This window comes from Octopus sinensis, linkage group LG3, assembly GCF_006345805.1.
Source record: "Octopus sinensis linkage group LG3, ASM634580v1, whole genome shotgun sequence".
Lineage (NCBI taxonomy): Eukaryota > Metazoa > Mollusca > Cephalopoda > Octopoda > Octopodidae > Octopus > Octopus sinensis.
This window is the reverse complement of record NC_042999.1, coordinates 74,773,237-74,797,411: the sequence shown is the minus strand read 5'-3', so window position 1 is coordinate 74,797,411 and position 24,175 is coordinate 74,773,237. Positions and strand designations below refer to the sequence as shown.

The window sequence follows — 24,175 nt, the reverse complement described above, 5'->3', positions numbered from 1 at the left end:
AGCGACATGAGAACCAGAGAACTCAAGTATTTCGGATTGCAAGACAGTATGTGAGAGAAAACCATGATGTAATGGAGAGAAATGTGTCTGCATGGATGATGGTACCCTTGCATTTAATGATTCTGCAAAGAAAGAGGCTTGGAGATGCCATTATGAAACACTGCTGAATGTGGAGAATGGGGGGAGGAGAGTCTGCCAAAGGTTGACCCAATTGAGAGACCAGCTACCCAAATCAACTGTACCCTGGCAGATAAAGCAATTAAGGATATGAAGACAGGAAAAGCACCTCACCCATCAGAAATCACCGCAAGATGCTTAAAATATCTGGCGGTGTGGGCTATGGTATTGTCACCCACATCATAAATCAGGTGGTTAATGAAGGAGTCATACCCAATGACTGGTGTAGCAGCACCATAATCAACTGCTGCAAGAAGAAAAGTGATGCTTTAGATAGAAATAACTACAGGTGTATTGAATTATTGATTCATGTGATGAAAGTTACAGAGAGGGTCACAGCCCAACTAATTAGGGAGAGAGTTTGCCTAGATGAGATGCAGTTTGGTTTTGTGCCAGCCAGAAGCACCACTGATGATATATTTCTGTTAAGGCAACTTCAGGAGAAATATCTAGCCAAAGATAAACCTATGTAATTGGCTTTTGTTGACTCAGAGAAAGCCTTCAACACGGTCCCCCAATCTGTTATCTGATGGTCAACTTGGAAACTGGGGGTAGACAAGTGATTGGTAAGAGCTGTACAAGCCCTGTACAGGAATGCTGTAAGGTGAGGGTTGGCAATGAGTATAGTGAAAACTTCCGAGTAGAAGTATGGATCCATCAAGGATCAATCTTCAACACCCCTCTTATTCATTATAGTCCTCCAATTCAAGATTGGATGCCCCTGGGAGCTACTCTATGCTGAAGACCTTGCTCTAATAACTAAGTCACTGCCAGAACTAGAGACAAAGTCCGGCAAGGTCTAGAATTGAAGTGCCTTAGGGTTCACCTAGCAAAAACCAAAGTCTTAGTAAGTAGGAAGGCTGTCAAATCACAAACCCCTTCAGGTAGATGGCCCTGCTCAATCTGTAGAAAAGGCATGGGTAGAAACTCCATGCGATGTACCCAGTATAAGCTAAGGACACATAAAAGGTGCAGCAATATCAATGGAAGGTTAACCGGGAAGATAGTTTTTGTGTGTGGCAGGTGCACAGGGGCAATAAACACTGAAGATATACAGAAAATAGATTCCGTCACATGCCAGGGGAAGAAACTAGAAGTAGTTAATAGCTTCCGCTACCTAGGCAACCAAGTCAGTAGTGGGGGTGGTTGCTCTGAGAGTGTAGTGGCTAGAATAAGAATAGCCTGGGCAAAGTTCAGGGAACTCCTACTTCTGCTGTCAACTAAGGGCCTCTTGCTCAGGATAAAAGGTAGACTGTATGATGCATGTGTGTCAACTACCATGCTACACAGCAGTGAAACACGAGCCATGACTGTTGAGGATATGCATAGGCTTGAAAGAAATGAAGCTAGTATGATCCGCTGGATGTGTAATGTCAGTGTGCATACATGACAGAGTGTAAGCGCCTTGAGAGAAAAGTTGGGCATAAAAAGCATCAAATGTAGTGTACAAGAGAGACAACTGTGCTGGTATGGTCATGTATTATGTATGGATGAGGACAGTTGTGTGAGGAAGCGTAACTCACTAACTGTTGAAGGAACCTATGGAAGTGTTAGACCCAGGCAGACATAGGATGAGATGGTGAAGCATGGCCTTCAAACATTGGGCCTCATAGAGGTAATGACAGGAAACCGAGACCTTTGGAGATATGCTGTGATTGAGAAGACCCGGCAACTAAAGTGAGATCGCAGCTATGCATGTCTGGCCCAGTTAAGAGTATTCCTAATGTATCGGGTGATATGATATGCTTGAGAAGACTGTTGAGTCAAGTGAAACCAATACCATAGCTGTGGCCAGTGCTCCCTGACTGGCACGTAAAAAGCTTCATCTGAATGTGGCCAATGCCAGTATTCCTTGACTGGCTCCTTTGCCAGTGGCACATAAAAAGCACCATCCAAATGTGGCTGATGCCAGTACTCCCTGACTGGCTCCTGTGCCGGTGGCACGTAAAAAGCACTATCTAAACATGGCCAATACCAGTACCCTCTGACTGGCCTCCATGCTGGTGGCACATAAAAAGCACTATCCAAATGTGATCGATGCTAGGCTCACCTGACTGGCTCTTGTGCCAGTGGCATGTAAAAAGCACCCACTATAATCTTGGAGTGGCTGGCATCAGGAAGGGCATCCAGCTGTAGAAATATTGTTCGATCAGATAGGAGCCTGGTGCAGCCGCTGGCTCTCCCGACCTCAGTCAAATCGTCCAACCCATGTGAGCATGGAAAACAGATGTTAAACGATGATGATGATCATATTTTTCTATCTACCCAGTTCATTCAGAATGGTTGAATTAATCCAAGGATTTGAAGCAGAAACTTTCTCTACATGCCAAGAAAGTAGAATAGAATCTAAAATCTTTTGTTAGAGAAGTGAACTACTTAGCCATTCAGCTATGCACTCTCATACTTAAACATATATCAATTTTGTCCAAACCAAGAGTCCATAGTTTCAATTTTATCATCAGATCATTGAATTTTCAAATATTCTACTAAAAGAGTTTTTAGGAATATATTTATACTAATAGTAAGTAATCCTAGTTAATCTTTTATATCACCTACCAAACTTCTAAAAATATTTAGAATGGTTGAAACTTACAGAAATTAAAAAGAAAATTTATATAGTACTAGCAGTATCGCCCTGCATTGCTCAGGTTTGTTTCGACCCTTTAGAATTGGAATTTTTGAAAAGTAAAAATTTTGCATTTTGTAGCTTGTTATTCTCTTTAAGTGAACATTCTTCTGGTTGAAATACACCAAAAATGGCGACACAGCAGTCAAAAAATTGTAAAAAAAATAGGGATTTGCAAAGAAAAAAGCATCTTTTTGATGTAAATAATTTGGAATTTTTTCTTCTATGGAATGAAGAGCAAGCCTTTTTCTATCATACTCCCAATTTTGGTCAACTTGCACCGCAGGGTCTCGGAGGAGATGGTTTTAGTTGAAGGCTACCAAACCTGCCATACACCGACAACTTCAGCTTTATATATATAAAGAGCACTTCCCATTCGATTTTTGTGGCAATTCAGTCTGCAAAATAATTCTCTTATTTTGAGCTATTTTTGACACCATTTTCAACTGAGAACTCCTTAAAATGGCACACCCAAAACTGCTAGAATTTGCATTTTTCAAGCTAGAGAATTCAAACTTGCTCCAATCGATTCAGGAAATTTTTCTACGTATATGCTCATATCTTGTTTTTCAAAAAACACAAAAATTGAACGTGTTTTTGCCCCATTTTTCTGTTGCATTCATGCAAACACGTGCACAGTCACGCATAGAATCCAACAACTCAAGGCAATAGTGTATGACATCCACTCACTCGCAGAAAATGCATTGTTTTGGGCCTTTGTTATCTAGATAGAGACTTGAAACCTACTCTGGCCTTAACTACACCACGCCTTCTATAGGTGTGTAAATTTTCAGCTCAATCCTAACACGTCTAGTGCCATTGAATCCTTACCAAAGCCAAAGTATGCAAGTTTTTTTCCTCTTTATATAGGTAGATAGACAAGAGTAGAGACCACTCAGTGGATCCCTTATATGCTAAAAATAATATTAATTTCTACTCTTACTATCTTTTATCATTCTTTGCTACCTTTTATACTATCAAGTTTGATGTATTTATTCTTAAGATTATTAATTGCTTTTTTAACTCCTTTTTTTATTTCTTTATGTTCGATTGAATTAACAGCTACTCTCGCGCTCGTATGCATGCACACACACACACACACACACATGCACACACTCATGCACGCACACACGCACACATGCACACACACATTATTTCGCAACAGATAAGTAATCTTGATATTTATGCACAGTCGTTACTTGTAAATGTAATCATTGAAACTACTGAGTTGTTCCCCTTAAAACATATCTATTTCTGAATGCTGAAATATTTTTAAAAATCAATATTTTTGCCATAGCAACCACATCTTTATAGCTTGCAAATTTTAACCATCGCGGGTCGCATCCTCACCACGCATTTAGTATCCTTGCCAATTTTCAGCTCAATCTTAGCATGTCTAGTGTCATTGAATCCTTAACAAAGTCAAAGTGTGCAAGTTTTTTTCCTCTTTTATATAGGTAGATAATACGGGAGTTATTATTTTTGATAATATGAATGCATAGTTTTAAACAAAGAAGAATAATGATAAGTACCACGATGTTGAAGAATAAAAAGTCTATTCAATATTTTGTCTTTAATAAGTTCTAAACATGAAATAAAATCTTTAAAATGAAATGTTAATTGTACACAATATCAGAACTATCATGGAAAGTTCCATAAACATAGAGTATAATAAAAAGATGAGCAGGGAATGACATTGATATTAACCTATAAATTCTTGAGACAGTTTTTCAACTAATTTTTCAGTTGTCTTATGCTTTGTATGCTTGATTCTTTTTTAATATGCAAATTTATGTTATTTTTATCAACGGTCATATCAGAGAATGTAATGTGATTTAAAGTCTTCAAGGGAAATGTAATACCATTAATTTAACATTTTTCATTTCCCAATTTGAACTTATCAGACTTAAAATATTGAATAAATTTACTATTCTTGTTGCACATTCTTATACTTTCATTGTTCAAAGCTTATATTTCAAATAAATTATTTGATGATTTAAATTAACTATATGATTTTCCATTTTATTTTGTCTTCTATAAATTCACTAATTTTATTGATCATGTGTTTCAACAGTGGGTCTTACATACCATTTTTGCAAATTCAAAGAAGTACATCTGTGCAATTTCCAAGTTAAATGTCCAGAGAATACCAGATATAACTGGAGCCAAGGATCTTCTTCAGATTACCGAGAGATTCCATATCTTCATCGCTACTCAAATGACAGACGTAAGTCAGATATTATAATGCATTATCATATATTCTGTAAACCGTTATCAAATAGTTATTATTAAGGTTAAGATACCTTCAGTAAAATTTCCTCTTTAAAAAATCCATTATATTTTGACATTTTACTAAATTTGAGATATTTATAGTGCTTCTCCTACTCCTCCAACTGCTGCTGAAGCTACTACTACTACTTACAGTTGCTACCACAGCAGTAGTAGTAGTAGTGAATGCATTCAGGACACATGGCCTAGTGGTTAGGGTGTTGCATTCATGATCATGAGATCATAGTTTCAGTTCCTAGACTGGATGGTGCATTGTATTCTTGAACAAAACACTTCATCTCACGTTGCTCTGTGAACACTTCGACACCAGACATGTTGTACACCACGCATCTGTTCAGCAAATGTCGATTGAATGGAGGGAGGGAGCTTATGTACAGCACAAGCATTTGATTACTATAAACAATTCACTTGTGCAGGACATTCAGCAAAAACTGAACACATATACATCATCTTCCACAGGAGAGTCCATCATACGTTAACATTCACAATCAAAATAAGAGAAGGAAGAGGAGGAAATAATGCTGTCATTTGTTCTTATAGTGTTCCTTATCAACTACTTTTTTGGCAATAAAAGAAACTAGTAATGAACATGTCATTGTTTTGTCCTTTAATTCCCATTTTCTTGCTTTTCTTTCAGACTATTACATGTATGTTGATTCTATAAATGGCAAACCTGAAGACGTGACACATCTTTCTTTTCCAAATGTTGAACCCCCAGCAGGCCATAGTTTATTCTTTGATTATTATCTCCAGCAAGGAGCTGGCAAACTTCAGGTATTCTCTTTCTCTTTTCTCTTTTACTTGTTTCAGTCATTTGACTGTGGCCATGCTGGAGCACTGCCTTTAGTCGAGCAAATCGACCCTGGGACTTATTCTTTGTAAGCTCAGTACTTATTCTATCGGTCTCTTTTGCCGAACCGTTAAGTGACGGGGACGTAAACACACCAGCATTGGTTGTCAAGCAATGCTAGGGGGACAAACACAGACACAAACATACACACAAATACATATATATATACATATATACGACAGGCTTCTTTCAGTTTCCGTCTACCAAATCCACTCACAAGGCATTGGTCGGCCCGGGGCTATAGAAGAAGACACTTGCCCAAGATGCCACGCAGTGGGACTGAACCCGGAACCATGTGGTTGGTTAGCAAGCTACTTACCACACAGCCACTCCTGTGCCTATGGTCAAATAGTTTTTCTCTTCAAATGATAAGCATATTCACAGAGAAATATTTTTATGAAAACAAATGGATGATTGATAATGCACAACAATCAGTTATAAAATCAACGGTACTTTTACAATGACTAGCAATGTCTTATGTCTATGATAGAAATAATCAATCTTGATGATAGGGAGTTTCAAGAATTTTAGGGCTCTCATTAATGAAACACTGGAGTATTTTTCTCTATGCAATGGATCTTTGGAATGTATCTTAGTTTCATGCAATATAACTTAGTTTCACTAATTCTTAATTAAAACTACAGTTTAAATTCAATATAAATAATAATGACTTTGGTCTGAATCTAATTACCAAATTATTTTCCCAGTGTTTTCTAAGGCACCACAAAGGAACTTAAATCCAGTATTTCAAACTATCAGAACACTTATCAATTTTACAATGCTCCAGCTACTGACAGACATAAACTTTATTTTCTTGACTTATCCTTTACAAGAATTAAATGCTTTTGTCACATGTCACAAACATAAATGAGTATTCCAATGAGGATATGAACTGTGTACTAGAATATGTTGAACAATCTGTATATAAGAGATATGATATAACACCATAGAACTTATAAATTTATTAAATCAGTATAGGAATGTATTTCTAGCCTTTTTCTGAATCAATTTTGGGGACTGGGATGTATTATTAATGTAATATTCTTTTTGATTTATTGCCAAATCTACAGAGAACCTTCAAAGTAAACATAGCAAAGATTAAGGTGACAGCAAGTAGAAAATAAGAAAGGGCCAAATCAAATGTCAGTGAATTGGCCATGCTCAGTATACAGAAATGAAGGGGGTAATAATTCTATATGGCGTACCTTGTGTAAACTATGGACACACAAACTATATAGTGAGATATCAAGTACGCTCACAGAGAAAGTAGACTTCATAAGTCCACAGAGACACAAAAACTAGATTTTCTTAAATACCTTGAAAGCTCTCTAGCAGTAATAGGTAACTTCTGTTAATCTAGGTGACCTAATTAGCTGCAAAGGTCGGTGACCTGAAAATGTAATTGAACAAGTTGGAGAAAGTTTAGGGAACAATTATTTCTGCTGGTAAAAAACAAAAGTGGGTGATGAAGGACAATGCAGTCTTTTACATGCTTCAAAATACCAGGCAACTTTACTACTGTTAATGCCATGATGAAATGCATACTGAACACACTGTGATGTAGTTGATGAATGACTAATAAGTAGAGGCAACATAGGAACAAGAAGTCCCTTTAGTGTTGTTATTTTGAGAAGTTTGTGACCTCTTCAGTGCCAGTGCCATGATAAAATGCATTCAGAACACTCTGTAAAGTATTTGGTGTTATGAAGAGCATCCAATGGCAGAAAGTATTTGAAAACATCCAAGGACATTGTAGTACCTTCTAAGAAGTCAAGCCATGATGGCCCATCCAAACCATTTCAGCATTAAAATGGATAAAAAAAGATGAAAATGATACTGATGTGTGTGTGTGTGTGTGTGTGTGTGTGTGTGTGTGTGTGTGTAAATACACACGCACGCACATATCAACATCACCATTATCATCATTGCTTAGTGTCCATATTCTATTATACTGCCAAGAGTTGAATGATTTGATAGGATCTGACAGGTCAAAGGACTTGTCCAGCTCCAGTGTCTGTTTTGGCAGTATTTCTATGGCTGAATGCTCTTTCTAATGCCAACCACAGTGCAGAGTATACGGTTTTAGGCAAAGATACAGTATTTCTTATGCTTTATCGCCACCAGTTTCCTCAGAATTAGAGGTTTTTTCATTTCGCCTGTCCAGTCTTAACATTCTTTTACGAATATTTGTTCAAATCTTCGGTAATATGCCTCGAAAGTGATTCCTTCTTCTCAGTTATATTTAAATTCATTTATAGAATTTGCTACATGGTCTGGTGAAAAGGTATTTTTCAGTTTTGTTACCGACTTCATTAGTTATAGCATTTGTTGCTGTAACATTTGTTGTTGTTCTTGGTCTTTGAATTGTTGTTGTTGCTGTTTTTACAACTCAACTAAACCCTCTAACAGGTTTTCCCTAATTTCACGGATTTTTCGTAAAATACATACAATAAAAATGTTTGTTACTCCTCTTGAAGTTTTAATATCTCCATGTGAACATTTTTTCATTGTTGTCCATGTAAATTGTTTTACTCATGAAAAAAATTCTTTTTTTCAACGTTGTTTGCATGAATTGTTTATATCTTCGTCGACATTGTTATAATGTGGATCTTCATCCGCTTGTAAACTGTTGTCAGTACTATAATTTACTTATCGCCACTATTATATTGTGGTGATATTTCGCATCTTATTATCTTTGACATGTCTGTTGTGCTATTGTTGATAGCTCCGCAAGACAATGATTTGAGCGTCTATCTTAACAATAACTCAAACTCGTATATATCATGTAACCGACACTGGCTCCAACTAAGAACTCATACGATGATTCTACTACTACTGACTTCCTACAACGACTGACTGTCTGACTTTTGTAGCGGCTGGTTCATCCCACTTTGTCACGTGGGATGGAGTGTACGATTTTTCCTACAACATAATCTATGTGATTACAACCAGGAGAATAAGGAGGCCAGAAATGGGGGCTAGTAAAGTTATAGAAATTCTCAGGCAACCACTTCTGACTCTTTCCAGAAGTATGGCAAGGAGCCAAATCTTGCTTCCAGACATATGGTCTTCTTGCAGCAACTGCCTCCAGCTAGAGTCTGACCACAGTTTCCAACAGCTTCAAACAGCTGTCAAAACTGAGCATAAAGCACTATTCAAAGATGTGGAGTGGAATGACATCACCCACACTAGAGACACACCCAAAAACCATCACAGTTTGGGAGAAATTGGTTTCCATGATCTTCATCTCACATCATACAGCCTTTACAGTGTTTACAAAGTATTGATCAGTGGGCATAATGTTGACATTTTGATATCTGGTGCAAATAATTATGATACTGGTAACCTTTTTCCAATAGTTAGATGGTTTCCTGTTCTCATGCCATCTAACTTTTTCTCAACTACCTCTTTAATCGTCATGCTCTCCAATACTATTGATTGTTCACCAAAACATCAAGCTGTTATTGAAAAAAGGTGACATAAAAAATCATCAAGTTAGCCTAAATGTTGCATATGAGGATGGGCAAAAAAATTCATAAGCTGACTATGAAGGATTAATGAAAGAGCTATGAAATATTGCATGCATTGTGCAAGAAAGACGACTGCACTGGTATGGTCATGTGATGCATATGGATGAGGATAGTTGCTTGAAGAAGTGTCACACCCTAACAGTGAAGGGAATTTTTGAAAGAGGTAAACCCAGGAAGACATGGGATGAGGTAGTGAAACATGACCTTCGAACGTTGGACTTCACAGAGGCAATGCAAGTGACCGACACTTTTGGAGATATGCCATGCTTGAAAAGACCTGGCAAACTAAGTAAGATCGTAGTCGTGGCCGATGCCAGTGTTGCATAACTGGGCCATTTAAAACCACCCTTTCATCATTGGCCGATATGCCGTGCTTGTGAACACCTGTTGAACTGAGTGAAATTGTAGTCGTGGCCAATGCCAGTGCTGCCTGACTGGTACTCATGACGGTGGAACGTAAAAAACACCATTAGAGCATGGCTGATGCCAGTTCCACCTGACTGGTTCTCGTGCCAGTGACATAAAAAGCACCATTCGAGCATGGATGATGCCAGTGCCACCTGACTGACACCCGTTTCGGTGGAATGTAAAAAGCACCATTCGAGCGTGGATGATGCCAAAACTGTCTAACTGGCTCCGGTGCCGGTGGCACGTGAAAAGCACTCACTACACTCTCGGAGTGGTTAGTGTTAGGAAAGACATCCAGCAGTAGAAACCATGCCAAATCATATTGGAACCTAGTGCAGCTCCCTGGCTTGCTAGTTCTTAGTTAAACCATCCAACTCATGCCTGTATGGAGAGCAAATATTAAACGACAATGATGATGATGATGTAATGTTTCTTTCCAACCAAACTGACATGTGACTTCTCAAAGACTTTAAAAGTAAGTAGTTATGACTTCTCTTGCAAATGAACATAATGCAACATTGTGGAGTTAACAAGTACCCGCAGAAAAAGTTTTTAACCCCCAACGACATTCATGCTGACATTGTTGCTACATTATGGGGTGACACTATAAGATCAGCAGTACAAAAGTGGGCAGCTGAATTTAGAAGAGGAAAGAGAGAGTCTTGAAGATGACCCAAGGTCTTGACGTCGGGCAAGTGCCATCACCAAAGAAAACATTGATTGTATTTACCATATGGTAATGGATGATAGGCAATTGACTATAGATCAAGTAGCCAATGCCATCAGCACATCCCATGAAAGAGTTGAGAATATTTTGCACGATGAACTCAGCATGACAGAGGTTTCTGATCAAAAGCACACCAACCTGATGACATCACGGGAAGATCTGACATTGTTTAAGGCAGATTCAAATAGTTTTCCTGGATGTTTCTTAATCCAGGATGAGTGTTGATGTCATCACTTTGAGCCAGAGACTAAGAGATGATTCAGGCAGTGTAAATACCCCTCATTTTCTCCAGCGAAGGCCAAGGATGTTTCATCTGCAGGGCAATTGAAGGCCTCAGTTTTGGGGATGCAAAATGGATTGTGTTTATTGAAAAGGGCTACACCAATATGCCGTGAGAGTTACAAAAGGCTATGAAAGCCAAACGCCCAAGAAAACTGACGAAAGGAGTTTTGTTTCATCAGGACAATGCTCCAGTACACAAGTCCTTGATTTTAATGACTGCAAAGCCTGACTGTGGTTTAAACTGGTGGATCAGCCTCCCTATTCTCCTGATTTGGCCCCATCTGATTATTGTCTGTTTTCAAACATGACAAAACATTTGGCTGCAAACCAGAGTCGCAGTGATAATGATGTTACATCTACTTTTGATGACATTTTTGACCAACAGGTTAAAAGCTTGTTCACCAATGGGATTCAAGCATTGCAGCAGTGATGGAAGACGTGTGTGGACAGCAAGTGGACTACGTTGGAAAATAAACCTCATTTGGTTACAATCCCTGTGTGTGTGTGTGTGTGTGTGTGTGTGTGTGTGTGTGTATGTGTGTGTGTGTGTGTGTGTGTGTGTGTGTGTGTGTGCGTGTGTGCATGCACACGTGTATGTATGCAAACTATCATATAATATGTACATATATATTTTTCAGATTGAGATTGAAACTGCAAAAGGAAAGGAACTTGTGTTTGAAGAAGTTAGTGTTGCTCCATCATCTGCATGGCTATCTGGATGTGTTCGGGTAACAAATGAAGATACAGACATTGAATTTATTGCAACACATGGGTATGGAATGGGTCAATATATTGGTCTCACGAATGTTGGTTTCTTGGGAAAAGAATGTCAAGGTGAGATTTTTTTTGCTAACTCTCTTGCTCTCTTTCTCTTACTGAAAGTACATGATAATATAATACATACATACATACATACATACATACATACAAACATACATACATACATACATACATACATATATATATGTATATATATCGTTTGTCGTTTTGTTCGTCCCTTCGTGTATTTCATGTTATTTATTTATGTAAAGGTTTATTATATATATATATATATATAAAGAGAGAAAGAGAGAGAGAGATACATATAAATATAGATACATAGTTTTATGTGTGTGTGTGTGTAGAAAGTAAATAAGTAACAAGGAGATTAAGGTATTAGTTCATTACAGCCATTTCAGGCAGCTCCATTTAATCGAACAACGCAAGCATTATATCAATTTGAAAATATATCACCATCTTCGGATGAATAATATAGGTTTTCAACATACAGGATACTGCATTATAATTTTTAACAAATATTTCATCAGAACTGAAGAATGAAAGAATGTCATGCTGCTATTATTGTAGCAGAATGAACTTAGTGGCAGAAAAGAATAATGACGGGGCTCATGAGATGGTAATATAGCTACGATTTTTTCTATCTCCTTATCTCCATCAAAAGCTCTAAGGCAGTAGTTAGTATACTACGTCCACTAAGAATTAAAACCACTGGGAATTGACAGTCAAGTTCTAGCTGCTGATGATAAATTAATTACTGTCACCATCAGTGCTTTAATATAAGCTTTGAAAAATTGTGTTTGTGCATAATGAAAAAAGAATACTCTCTGCAGACGTCCAAAAAGTCACTGAAGCAGTGAGAGAATTCAAGAGCAAAAAGAAGGATGGCAGGACACTTAATTAGAAAGAAGCATTTACATGGCCATTTCATGCTCCAATCCGAGGATGTTGGAAGTGAAAAATGCTGGTTGTGAATGATAGGTAAAAACCTAAAATGAAAAATAGAATTGTTAATTGTAGCAATTCAGAAACAAATTATTAGAACACACTTGGTGCAAACAAAGTTTGATAAAACTCAATCAGAGAGCAAAGACAACTGTGGAATAGAAGGTAAAAGCATTAAGCATCTCTTAAGTGAATGTAGTAAGGCAGTGCAATAAGAATATATCCACAAGTATGATTGTGTCAGTAAAAGAGTATATTGGGATGTAAACCATGTGTGTGCATTCAAAATAACAGAACAGTGGCATGAGTCACAGATTGTGATGGTGAATGATAATTACAGGATTTTATGAGCTTTTTCCATAAAGACTGACCATACTATTTGAAGCAAGGAGACCAGATATGATAGATGAAGGCAAAAAAATAATGTGTATGCTCATAGACTACACAGTATTATATGAGAGGAGAGTGGACATCAAAGAAACTAAGAAAATTGTGAACTATCAAGACCTTAGCCAGAGAAATTAGGAGATTGTAGAATGCAAAAGTTATAATTGTTCCTGTGGTAATTGGTGCCCCTAGCACATCACCTAAACTGCTACCTAAGTAGTTGAAGGATATTGGAATTGAAGGATGTATTGTCAATCTGCAGCAAGTTCCATTCCGTATTCTACAAGAATCTGAGGAAAGTGAAAAGGAAATGTATTACTAGCTAAGACATTCTTCATAACACCAAGAGACCATAAAACATCATCATCATCATTTAGTGTCCATTGTCCATGCTGGCATGGGTTGGATGGTTTCACCAAGGCTGGCAAGCTGGATGGCTGCACCAGCCCCCAGTCAAGTTTGGCATGGTTTCTATGGCTGGATGCCCTTCCTAATTGCAACCACTCCAAGAGTGTAATGGGTGCTGCTTTTACTTGTCACTGACACAGGTGCCATTTGTGTGACAACGGTATCTGCCATGACTGCAATTCTTCTTGGCTTGATGGGTCTTCTTCTCAAGCACAACATAATGCCAAAGTTCTTGGTCATTGGCTCCATAAGGCCCAACATTCAAAAGATGCTTTTTACGTGTTACTGGCATGAGTGCCAGTTATATGACACCAGCATCAGCCAGGACTACAATTTCGCTTGGCTTGATGGGTCTTCTCAACCACAGCATATTGCTAAAGGTCTCAATCACTAGTCATTGCTTCTGTATGGCCCAAATTTCAAAGATCATGCTTCACTTCTTCGTCCCATGTCTTCCTGGGTTTATTCAAGTGAAAGCACATTGGGCTTGTGTGTTTGTTGGGAGAAATAAGTTTTATAGAAAAACAAAATTTTCCAGTTGGATACCTAGAAGTTCTACAGAGAATCAGAGAAACAGCAAGTAGAAGTAAAGTAACAACCAAGCAGAGAAAGATGAGAAATTCTGGAAGAACATTTGAAGCAAATTAAAAGGAATACAGTGGGGAAGCATCCTGTATCACTAGAGACTATGAAATAATGTAGGAAGTTGGACAACAGAGGTGGAAACAATTAAGAGTGCCACAACTGAGACAGGTCTTCAGTAAAGCATACAAATGGAATATACCAGGAATAGACCAAATACCAACTTACTTGTTGCATGCACTTACAGGTATCCATAAGGTATTACTCAATATCATTATTCAGAATCTTGATAAATCTCCAAAGTGGTTGACAAAAGGCACCATGTATCTTCTTTCCAAAACAAAGCAAGCTAAAAACCTATGAAACTGTATACCCATTATAAGTCTCATCAAAACTTACCAGATTTAGGACTCTACTAACAGAAAGAATGTACACCTTCCTTGAAGAAAACACAGTCATACCATAACAAAAATGTGGCAAACTAAATTCCTATGGGTCTAAATATCAGTTTCACATTAATAGGGTGATTCTTCAAAACTGTCACAAGAAAAAAAATAATAATTTGAATACTGCATGGATAAGCTACATGAAATCTTTTGACATAAGTGAATATTGAAAGCTCTTAACAAAAACAAAATCCTTTCAGCTATCTCAGATTTTCTCTGATATAATATAGCCTTTGTCTTAACCACAACAATAAAGTCTGGCAAAATAAAATAAAACTGTAGAATTATCCAAGTTGACTTACTCTCACCACTTTTGTTCTGTGTTGCACTCTTTTCTTTTTTCAAATGAACTAAACAACACTCTGTATGGATATAAACTTAGCAATAACAAAACTAGTCTGATCAACCATCTCTATTTTATAAACAATTTAAAGTGGTATGTTAAGAATAACTAAGAATTAAAACTTTTAGCAATGATAAAGCAGTTCAGTAATGATATGCACTTTGATAATGACAAATGCACAAAAACAACTTCTAAGGTGGAAAACTGACATTATTTATTCAACCAGACATAGAAGCAACCAAGAAAGAATGAGAGCCAGAAAGAATTTATAAATATCATGGCATAAATGAGGATGATGGTATTCAGCATACACAAATGAAGGAGAAAACTCAAAAGGAGTACTACAGAAGAATAAAGTTGATCCTGGAAACTGAATTGAACTCCCAAAACTACATAGAATCTATTTACAATTCAGCAGTGCCTGTTATATAATATGGTTTCACTGTCATCAACAGGAACCTTGCTGACCTACAAAGAATGGACTAAACCAGAACACTACCAACTATCAATTAAATGCAGCATCCAAAGGCAGATATAGAACACTTCTATCTGCCAAGGGAAGAAAGTGGAAGAGGTGTAATCCAAATAGAGCTCTCTCACATAAAATAGCTACAATTGATCTGCAGAAGTACTTAAACAAGAACCATAACTGGATGTTCGAGACAGAACATGAATCCCATAACAAACTCCATTCTGTAAACAAAGAAGCTGAGAAATATAGAGCAGATTAACACTTTGCAGAAATATAAAATGCTAACAAAGCTGACATAAATCAACACAGACAGCCAAAGTACACAAGAGGAAAGCAAAAGCGGAAGGACCTAAAACCTCGAAAGACAGATTGCAGTAGAAATCGTCAACACCTAGCTGGGCGGACTGAGAATATTAAGGGCCCTTGGGCATAATTGTTTACCGGGCCCCTTTGAATGTGTGTTTCAGTATAGTTAATATGTAGAGTGGGGGACCCTCAGAGCTCCAGGCCCTTGAACAGTGCCTGAGTGACCAATAGCTCAGTCTACTCCTGACACCTACACAACACCAGGGAAGCTGATATAGATCAATCATAAACCCAGCAGTGGCTGTAAAGTTCAGGGCTGAAGGTAGAAACAGGGGATCCATTCTTGCTGCCTAGGACTACAGTCTATATACAAAAAATTATTAAGATGACATCTTAAAAAATGGAGCACACTCCATGTGCAGAGTCTGTGATGCCCATAATGAAATAATTGGACCATATACCACCAGGTTGGCCAACACTGATTCTAACAGAATATAAAGCCAGGTACGACAGAGTTGGCCAATACATTCACAGGACTTTGTACAAAAGCCTCAGTGCTAAACATGTGGAAAGCTGGTTTGAACACCAACCTAAATCAGTAGTTAGAAGTAATGACACCACTGTCCTTTATGACTTTACACTATATACTGATCACAGAATTAATGCCAACTGCTGAGTTATTATTGTTAAACACACCAAAAACAACACTAGCCTATTTACAGACATGACTATACCATCTAACAAAATGTACTTGTCAAGGAATATGATAAAATTACCAAATATAAAAGCCTAGAAACTGAAACAAGCACCTAAAGACAGAAGCAAAGCTAACTGTGATCGGAGCACTGGGGATCATTATAAAAGGCAAAAAACAGTCAATGGCTTTCCTGAAAATATCCCAGGAAATCCTAGCAAATTCAAAATCAAAAAATACTACTAAACAATACAGCTCACACTCTCCATAAGGTTCTTGTCTTTTTAGTCTATATTCTAAGATCTTTATCTCTCTTCCCTCTGTTATTGCTTGAGCCAAGAATGAAAGCTTGATAGACCTGAAGCTGTGTTGAACAATGACATACTACATATGAAATTCCCGCTTACATCTTTCCTACACATTGAGTAGGACCTAAAGAGGGTAGGGTCCAGACTGTTTTCTTGCTCACTAGAATCTTGGTCTTTACTAAGTTAACGTTAAGGCCCTTCAATTCCAAGCTTTGCTTCTACACCAGAATTTTCTTTTCTAGTTCTGTCTCAGAATTTACTGCAAGAGCAAGACCATCAGCATATAGCAGTTGCCAAGGACAACCAATCTTGAATTCCTCTGTTATGGCCTGTAAGACAATGAATAGAAGGGCATTGAGAATTGATACCTGATGAATACCTACCTATACACTAAATTTGTCACTGTACTCATGGTTAACTCTCATCTTCCTGACAGAACCTCAGTACATGGCATGTACAGCTTTCAAAACCCACTCATCTACCCCTGGCTTCCTCAGAGCTCACCATATCACACAGTGGGTTACTCCGTTGAAGGCTTTTTCCAAGTCGACAAGAACCAAGTACAATGGTTTATTCTTAGTCAAATATTTCTCCTACAGTTGTCTGACTATAAAGATAGCATCAGTAGTGCTCCTCCTCAGCATAAAACCCAAACTACATTTCATCTAATGCACTCACATTTTCATACATATACATATATATATGAATACTCATCAATGTATTTGCTCTGAAATAAATTTAAAATGTACAATAAAACATACAGTAATTAAAACAAGATATAGTTTAAAGAAACATGACATGAAAGATTTCCTGACTAGGTTGAGTTGAAAACTCTATATGCCTATTCACATAACCATTTCTCAAACTGCAGTCTAGTATGACCAGATGCGCCAGTAAACCCTTTTTTGAGATATTTGGTACTGAGATACACAAACATCTTGAAAGTGTTCTTTTTTTTTAAAGTTTGACAAAATATCTTTTGTGTGTTGTTTGTATTCTGTGCCTAACTGTGTTTGTATTATTATGACTTCTTTAGAGAGTCCTTGCCACTAGATGTGTGTAATTCTGTCTATCAACTGTTAGTTTGATTTTTTTAAAGAATAGTGATGCTTAGTTCATTTTCAACCTCTGCATTTTCTTCATTTTTCTCCTGATGAGAGATTTTGTTACTGTTTTTAAGAAATTCGTCCAACTCATGTTTCCATTGTCTTATGTTTGTTTTTTGTGATACTTTTCCTTTTTTCCTTCATAATTTCATCTGTAATTATGTCTTCTTCATAGCATGATGGCATTGTTAGTTGGCATTGTTAGGAGACAAAGCATTTTATCACCTGTATATGATACAGGGCTTAAAGAGATTTCTTTTGCTATCTCCAGAACTTTGGCTGGTGGTATTCAGGACACTAGGGCTTGCTGCTCTTTCTGATGTTGTGGACAATTTTTATTATTTTTCCCAGTTCTTCTGTGCACTTAGATTTAAGGTATATTTTACTCTGACAAATGTAACAATTAAGCTTTCTATTCGGTACCATCAGTCACAAGTTCTTTGTCTCAGCACCTCTTTACTTACTAGATACAGTTCTAGTATGGCTTTGTGGTTTTCAGGGGTCTTTAGGATTTGCAGGTCCATTTTGATGTCCCTGCCAACCACAGGTTACCTTTCATTTAGCCTCATACAGCAATACAAAAGTTACTACTAATCACAGGTCTACACCATGTCAAATGTCTCTTATTCTTACTCCTGCATTTCTTTGCCCAACAATTCTGAAGGGTGGGTTTAGCTGATAACATCAACCCCACTACTTTACTTGTACTTTATTTTATTGACCCAAGAGGGATAAAAGGCAAACATGATTTCAGTAGAAGTTGAACTCAGAATATAAAAAGTTAGAACAAATACTACAAGCCATTATGTCCAACATTCTAACAATTCAGCTAACCACTTGTGCACTTGACAAGTTGCCTAATAGATGTGTTACTATTGTTAATAAAAGAAAAGAATTATAAGACATAAGGGATCTAAAGTTAACAACTACAACTGTTTACTATTGAGCTAGTAACTACTGATGTTGTTGGTAGTTGTAGTTGATTAACTATAGTTTTTTATATACAAATGAAACACAAAAGTACAGCTATTTACAACATATAACATTTATGATCGAAGATACATGACAAAAAGCCAAAATTGCATCAATAATTTCTTGTAGTTCTTATAAATGAAACAACAAATCAGCAACATTTTAATGATTAATTAAAGAAAGAGAAACACTTATTAACAAGGTAGTGATTTGCATAAACAATTTATAAATACTGTATAAGGAAATACAAAATAAAGGCAACAGATATGATTCTAAAACAATATTTCCTTTTGATTTCTTGGGCTTGACTATCAATAAAATTATCAATGAATTGTAGCAAGTTGTAAACAGCCTTCTGTTTGTTATAATTTCATATTTTAGATGCTTACTAAGACTGTATAGGGTTAATCTTTAAGAAGAGCTACTTAAGTATCAAAACCTGATCAGACCTTTCCAATATCTACTAGCTGGATTTCCCAAATATGACATCATGAAACAACCACAGTGTGTCAGCGAGATCATACCTAGATAGAGTATTCATTAGTATAGTGAATAGAGATCCAGTAGGTAGTCCTCAGTTTAAAATGGTTGACTACCCAAATTACAAATTTTTGATCCGCATGATTGACTAAAATAGGGCTCACAGACAGGAAACATCAGACTGATTAAGGTCATTGGCAACTTACTGATTCTCCTCTCTTAAGTTAATATTACACATCAAAAGAATCATGCTCACCTCATTTTTCTCTGATTTCAAACATTCTGTTTTCAATGCTTCTGTTTATTTGTTGTGTACAATAACAAGCTATCTTTTTCAGTTTTGAGAATATTTTATGACATGAAGTAAATAATGTTGTTGGGTTTTTTTCCTCTTTTTCATTAAAGACAGAAATATTTCCTGTGGTTTCACAGAAGGCACATGCCAGTATGGCAACTTAAATTACTACTCAAAATGGGAAAGAATAAATTCAAGAAATGATACTGACCTAACAGATGGTAAGTAATTATTCTTTATTTTATATTGCATGAGCCTTCTTTTATTTCTGATGAATGTATATTTATCAGCAGACTTATGTGTTCAGTTAGTTATTTTTGATTTTTGGGCTTGAAATATAAAGAAGTAAACTTGTGGAAAACTGAGTCTAAAGCTAAGATTCAATTACTTGTTCAAACCTTCCTACATTATTAATATTTTTGCATGGACATAGGTAAATTCTCATTGAAGCCTTGATAAATATTTTGTTTTGTTTTTTTTTGTTTGGTTTGCACCATTTATCGCTTTGAGGTATTTTGATGTTTATGCTCTTATATAACTTCTATATCATTTTATATCACTTATCAGTTTATCATTAAAAGGAAATTGCATCTTTGACTCTTAAAGATCTACATATTTGACAAACAGTTTTAATTTTGTGAAGGATATCAGTTTCATTGATTGCATATATTTGCTATACACATGAACATATGCACATACATGCATGCATCATCCTCGTCATTGTCATCATAAAACAGACATTTTAAAATGACTTGGATTGGGCAGTTTGACCAGAACTGGCAAGCTGGAGAACTACACCAAGTTCCAATGTGATTTTACTTGGTGTCTATGGCTGGATTCCATTCCTAATGCCAACCAAGGAAACAACAACATCATACACACGTAAATACATGCTGTGTACAAAAATGCTGAGAAACACTAAAAGAAAAGACTTTTCACACAACAAACATTTATTTGTTTGTGTTCCTTTTATATTGTTCCTTTTATTTTTTATTGCTAAAAAAAAAGAAAATCAACAAATGACTTGGATCAGCAGTTATTTGGATTTTTGCAGCAGACCTAATCAATAAGGCATCATCATACAAGTGAAAGTATTTTCAGCTGGTTTCTATCACCACCGCTGTGCTATATCCATAATTAAGATACTTAGCTCTCCCAGCTGCAAATAGGTTCCATACAAAGAATAGTTAAAGGAGACTATGGTAGACTATTTTGATTAATTATCAGTCATTCAGTTGAGAGTACAGTCCTTTGTATCCTATCATTGATACAACATAGTATTCATGACCAATGTACTTAACTCCAAAATGCCTGAGTATTCTTAACTATAAATAGGTACAAAGAATTCAGATTCTTCAAGTGATCTCCTGTCAGTTGTAGAATTTACTCTCACAATCCAAATTATTACCAATTTTCAGAGAAAGTATTTTTTACTATTTTAAGATGACTTAAATCACATTTAGTTTGTCTATGTTACATAATGAATAAAATTTCAAATTTTTTTTCTCTAGGCTTTTATATGAAAACTACACTCTTCTACTATAGTGAAAGCAATTTGGCATCTCCAACTGAAAATATCACCAACAGCTGTGTACAAATTAGATATAAGATAATCAACAAAAATTGCAAGCTGACCATCTATAATGCCTTTAACAACAACACTATTTTAAGTATGGTGAGTGATGATACAACTCCATGGGGAATAGCTCAAGTGTATATTCAGCAAGAGATTACAAAACTCGTTTTCCAGGCACAAAGTGTAAGCTATGGAGTGTGTGGAGTTTTACTTGATTATGTCTACATCAGAGAAAATAATTGTCCACAATTAGGTAAGTTTTTAAATTTACTCTAGTTTTAGAAATTCTGGTTATATCAAACTAAATAGAAATGTTTTGTTTATTAGACTTTCATGTTTGTGTAGTGTGCACAGGTCCATTGCTGCTCTGGATAATTTTATAAGATTACATTAGTCAGTCTATATTTGGTAAAACTTTGATCAACCTTCTGTATTCCTTTTTTACCAGGAATTTCTAACTTGACATTCAACCAAATTAGTAGGAATTGTGTTGAAAATCTTGTCAAATTGAAAATAAAGTTATGTTGTCGGTGCATAATTAGATTGTTTACAAATGTTTGTTTGCTGATAATGTTGTTTTATGAGTTTTTAAGCATTTTACCTATTTTTCAACTATGAAATTGATCACACCTGAACACTACCTTTAACAAAAGACTAAAGCATTGATTGTTTACAAGTGATCATAAGATCAGTAAGAATTTGAGCAAACATATTCAGAAAATGACTTAGTAACAGTTGAGAATTAAAGATATTAAGTGGGAAATGATAATGATGTGTTTCAAAAGGGCAGGGCATGGTTCTCAGCTGACAGTAACGATGATGAAATACTAAAATCATTAGATTGGCAGTTTGAAAATTCCAGAAATTATCCTCAATTTTCTATTTATTAATTTCACAGGTCTACAATCGAAAAGTTGTTTCTCATGTAATGGGTGTAATTGATTTTTACCTGCTGATTTCAAAATTTTCAAAGTTATTCTATCATTTACAGTTTCTACAGAAAATTGATCACTGCATTTTACCATTATGCCTGAACATGACCTTTATCTTTTATTATTATGATTAATCACCATATCTATAGACACTATAACAGCATAACTTATAGGAGTTTATTTTGGAAAATAAACATCTGGCAATATATAAACTGCTTCAGCTACACAGAGAAGTGCCTACATCTCTAGCTTCAGTCACCCACAAGCTATGAGGAGAGAAAGATGCACTTTACAATGCCATGTTTTCAGGTTACAATGTATCTTTTTTTTATTTCAGTTATTTCCTTATGCTTGTTTTCATGTATATATATATTACATACTTATATCAGGTTGCACTTGAGCACTGTTGGTGATATATAACCCAATACAACCGATCACATGGTCGGTTCATCGGCAACTAAACTGGCAACCACTGAGTTTGCTTGGTGAAGAGGGTGATTGTTGGACACCCTGTAGGACAAAAAGTAAGACTCACCAAAAGGTGGAAGAACCTATGAGTAGTCCATTGCCATTCAACAATATATAGAAGTGTGTTGTTTATTTATGTACATGTGGGTGTGTGTAGGTATATATATTGTATACTTTTAAACTTCCTTTTATGTTTATATTTTTATATTCTTATTTTAATATTTTTATATTCTATTATATTCCTTTTATAGTTTTATATTTATATTTATACATATACTAGTTGCAGGAGTGGCTGTGTGGTAAGTAGCTTACTTACCAACCACATGGTTCCGGGTTCATTCCCACTTCGTGGCACCTTGGGCAAGTGTCTTCTACTATAGCCTCGGACTGACCAAAGCCTTGTAAGTGGATTTGGTAGACAGAAACTGAAAGAAGCCCGTCGTATATATGTATATATGTATGTGTGTGTGTGTGTGTGTGTGTATTTATGTGTTTGTGTTTGTCCCCCAACATTGCTTGACAACTGATAGTGATGTGTTTACGTCCCCGTAACTTAGTTGTTTGGCAAAAGAGACCAATAGAATAAGTACTAGGCTTACAAAGAATAAGTCGTTGCTCGACTAAAGGCAGTGCTCCAGCATGGCCGCAGTCAAGTGACTGAAACAAGTAAAAGAGTAAAGAGTATATAATTCCTTTTATATACCCTTGGGGCATTGAGGGAAGGATAGTACCTCTAGTTGGAGAGGCTACTCATGCTTCTTAGGAGTGACTCATTCACCTTGGTACCCACCAGGTACTCAGCTCTCACCTGCGGCTCCATGTAGCTGTCTGCATGTACATTGGACACACTTTGACTGGTGAGCTAAACCAGCTGAGTGTAGCCTGTGGGTCTCAAACCCTCAGCGAGATATGGGTTGTCTACCCATGCATGTGAAGACTGGTTCTGGCATACTGGGTAGAGGAAACCACCAGTGAGGTCCAACAGAGAGAAAGGCAATACCAGCGGGAGTTGTAGAGTGCCTAGAACATGACAAAACACTATAGAACCCTGGCCATCCACTGCACCAGGAAGGGTAACCAGCTTTAATACTTTTCTTTGCTCCTGAATCAAGGTTCTTTCTGCTGAGCAAGTGGTATTGGCCTCTATGCAATGGATCTCCCACTTAAAACAAATTCATGCACAGGTGTCTGTGCTTTTCAGCCTTCCAACTGTCAACCTTAAGTCCTGTGGCAATGGAAAAGTGGTGAAAGGGACAGTTGAAGGTGACCACTAGAAATTTTAGTCACAAGCCTGCATGGTTGCTGTTCTTCATATTGGACAGCAAAGAACTTTGGCAGCTTCCCTGGTGGGTGAGTAGCTTCTTCAGAACAGCACTGCTCATCCTAGGAAGGGAAGGCCTAGAAAAGGTGGCCTAATGAAAACTTGCCCTAAACAGTTCTGGCCAGTTAACTGCAGCTGATAGATTTATCCATTTGTGGTCAGTCTAAATTGAGAAAGGAAAACCTAGTTATTGGTACAATATCAACATAGCAGCAATTAGTGAAACTCAACAGGCCAGGGAAGGGTCGCTGACAGAATCAGATAGCAGCTACACATTCTTCTGTAAAGGTAAGGCTCTACATGAGGACAAAATACATGGAGTTGGAGTCTCCTAAAACAGATTCCCTGTCTTCCCACAGGTGCAAATGAAAGGCTTCTGAAACTTTGCCTCCCTGTCAGCAACAAACAATTCATTATCATCATAAGTGTGTATGCCCCTACAATGATGTGCACATAAGAGATCAGAGA

General features: G+C 36.7%; 1 protein-coding gene across 1 annotated transcript in view; it reads left to right on the top strand.

Moving 5' to 3' along the window:
- LOC115209054 (MAM and LDL-receptor class A domain-containing protein 2-like) overlaps positions 1-24,175 on the top strand; it is a 217,824-nt gene that overhangs the window by 69,856 nt on the left and 123,793 nt on the right. The window contains exons 13-17 of the mRNA XM_029777126.2: positions 4,878-5,030; positions 5,730-5,866; positions 11,528-11,723; positions 19,521-19,631; positions 20,922-21,239. Coding sequence (XP_029632986.1) covers positions 4,878-5,030; positions 5,730-5,866; positions 11,528-11,723; positions 19,521-19,631; positions 20,922-21,239 — 915 coding nt within the window. The remainder of the gene's footprint in view (positions 1-4,877; positions 5,031-5,729; positions 5,867-11,527; positions 11,724-19,520; positions 19,632-20,921; positions 21,240-24,175) is intronic.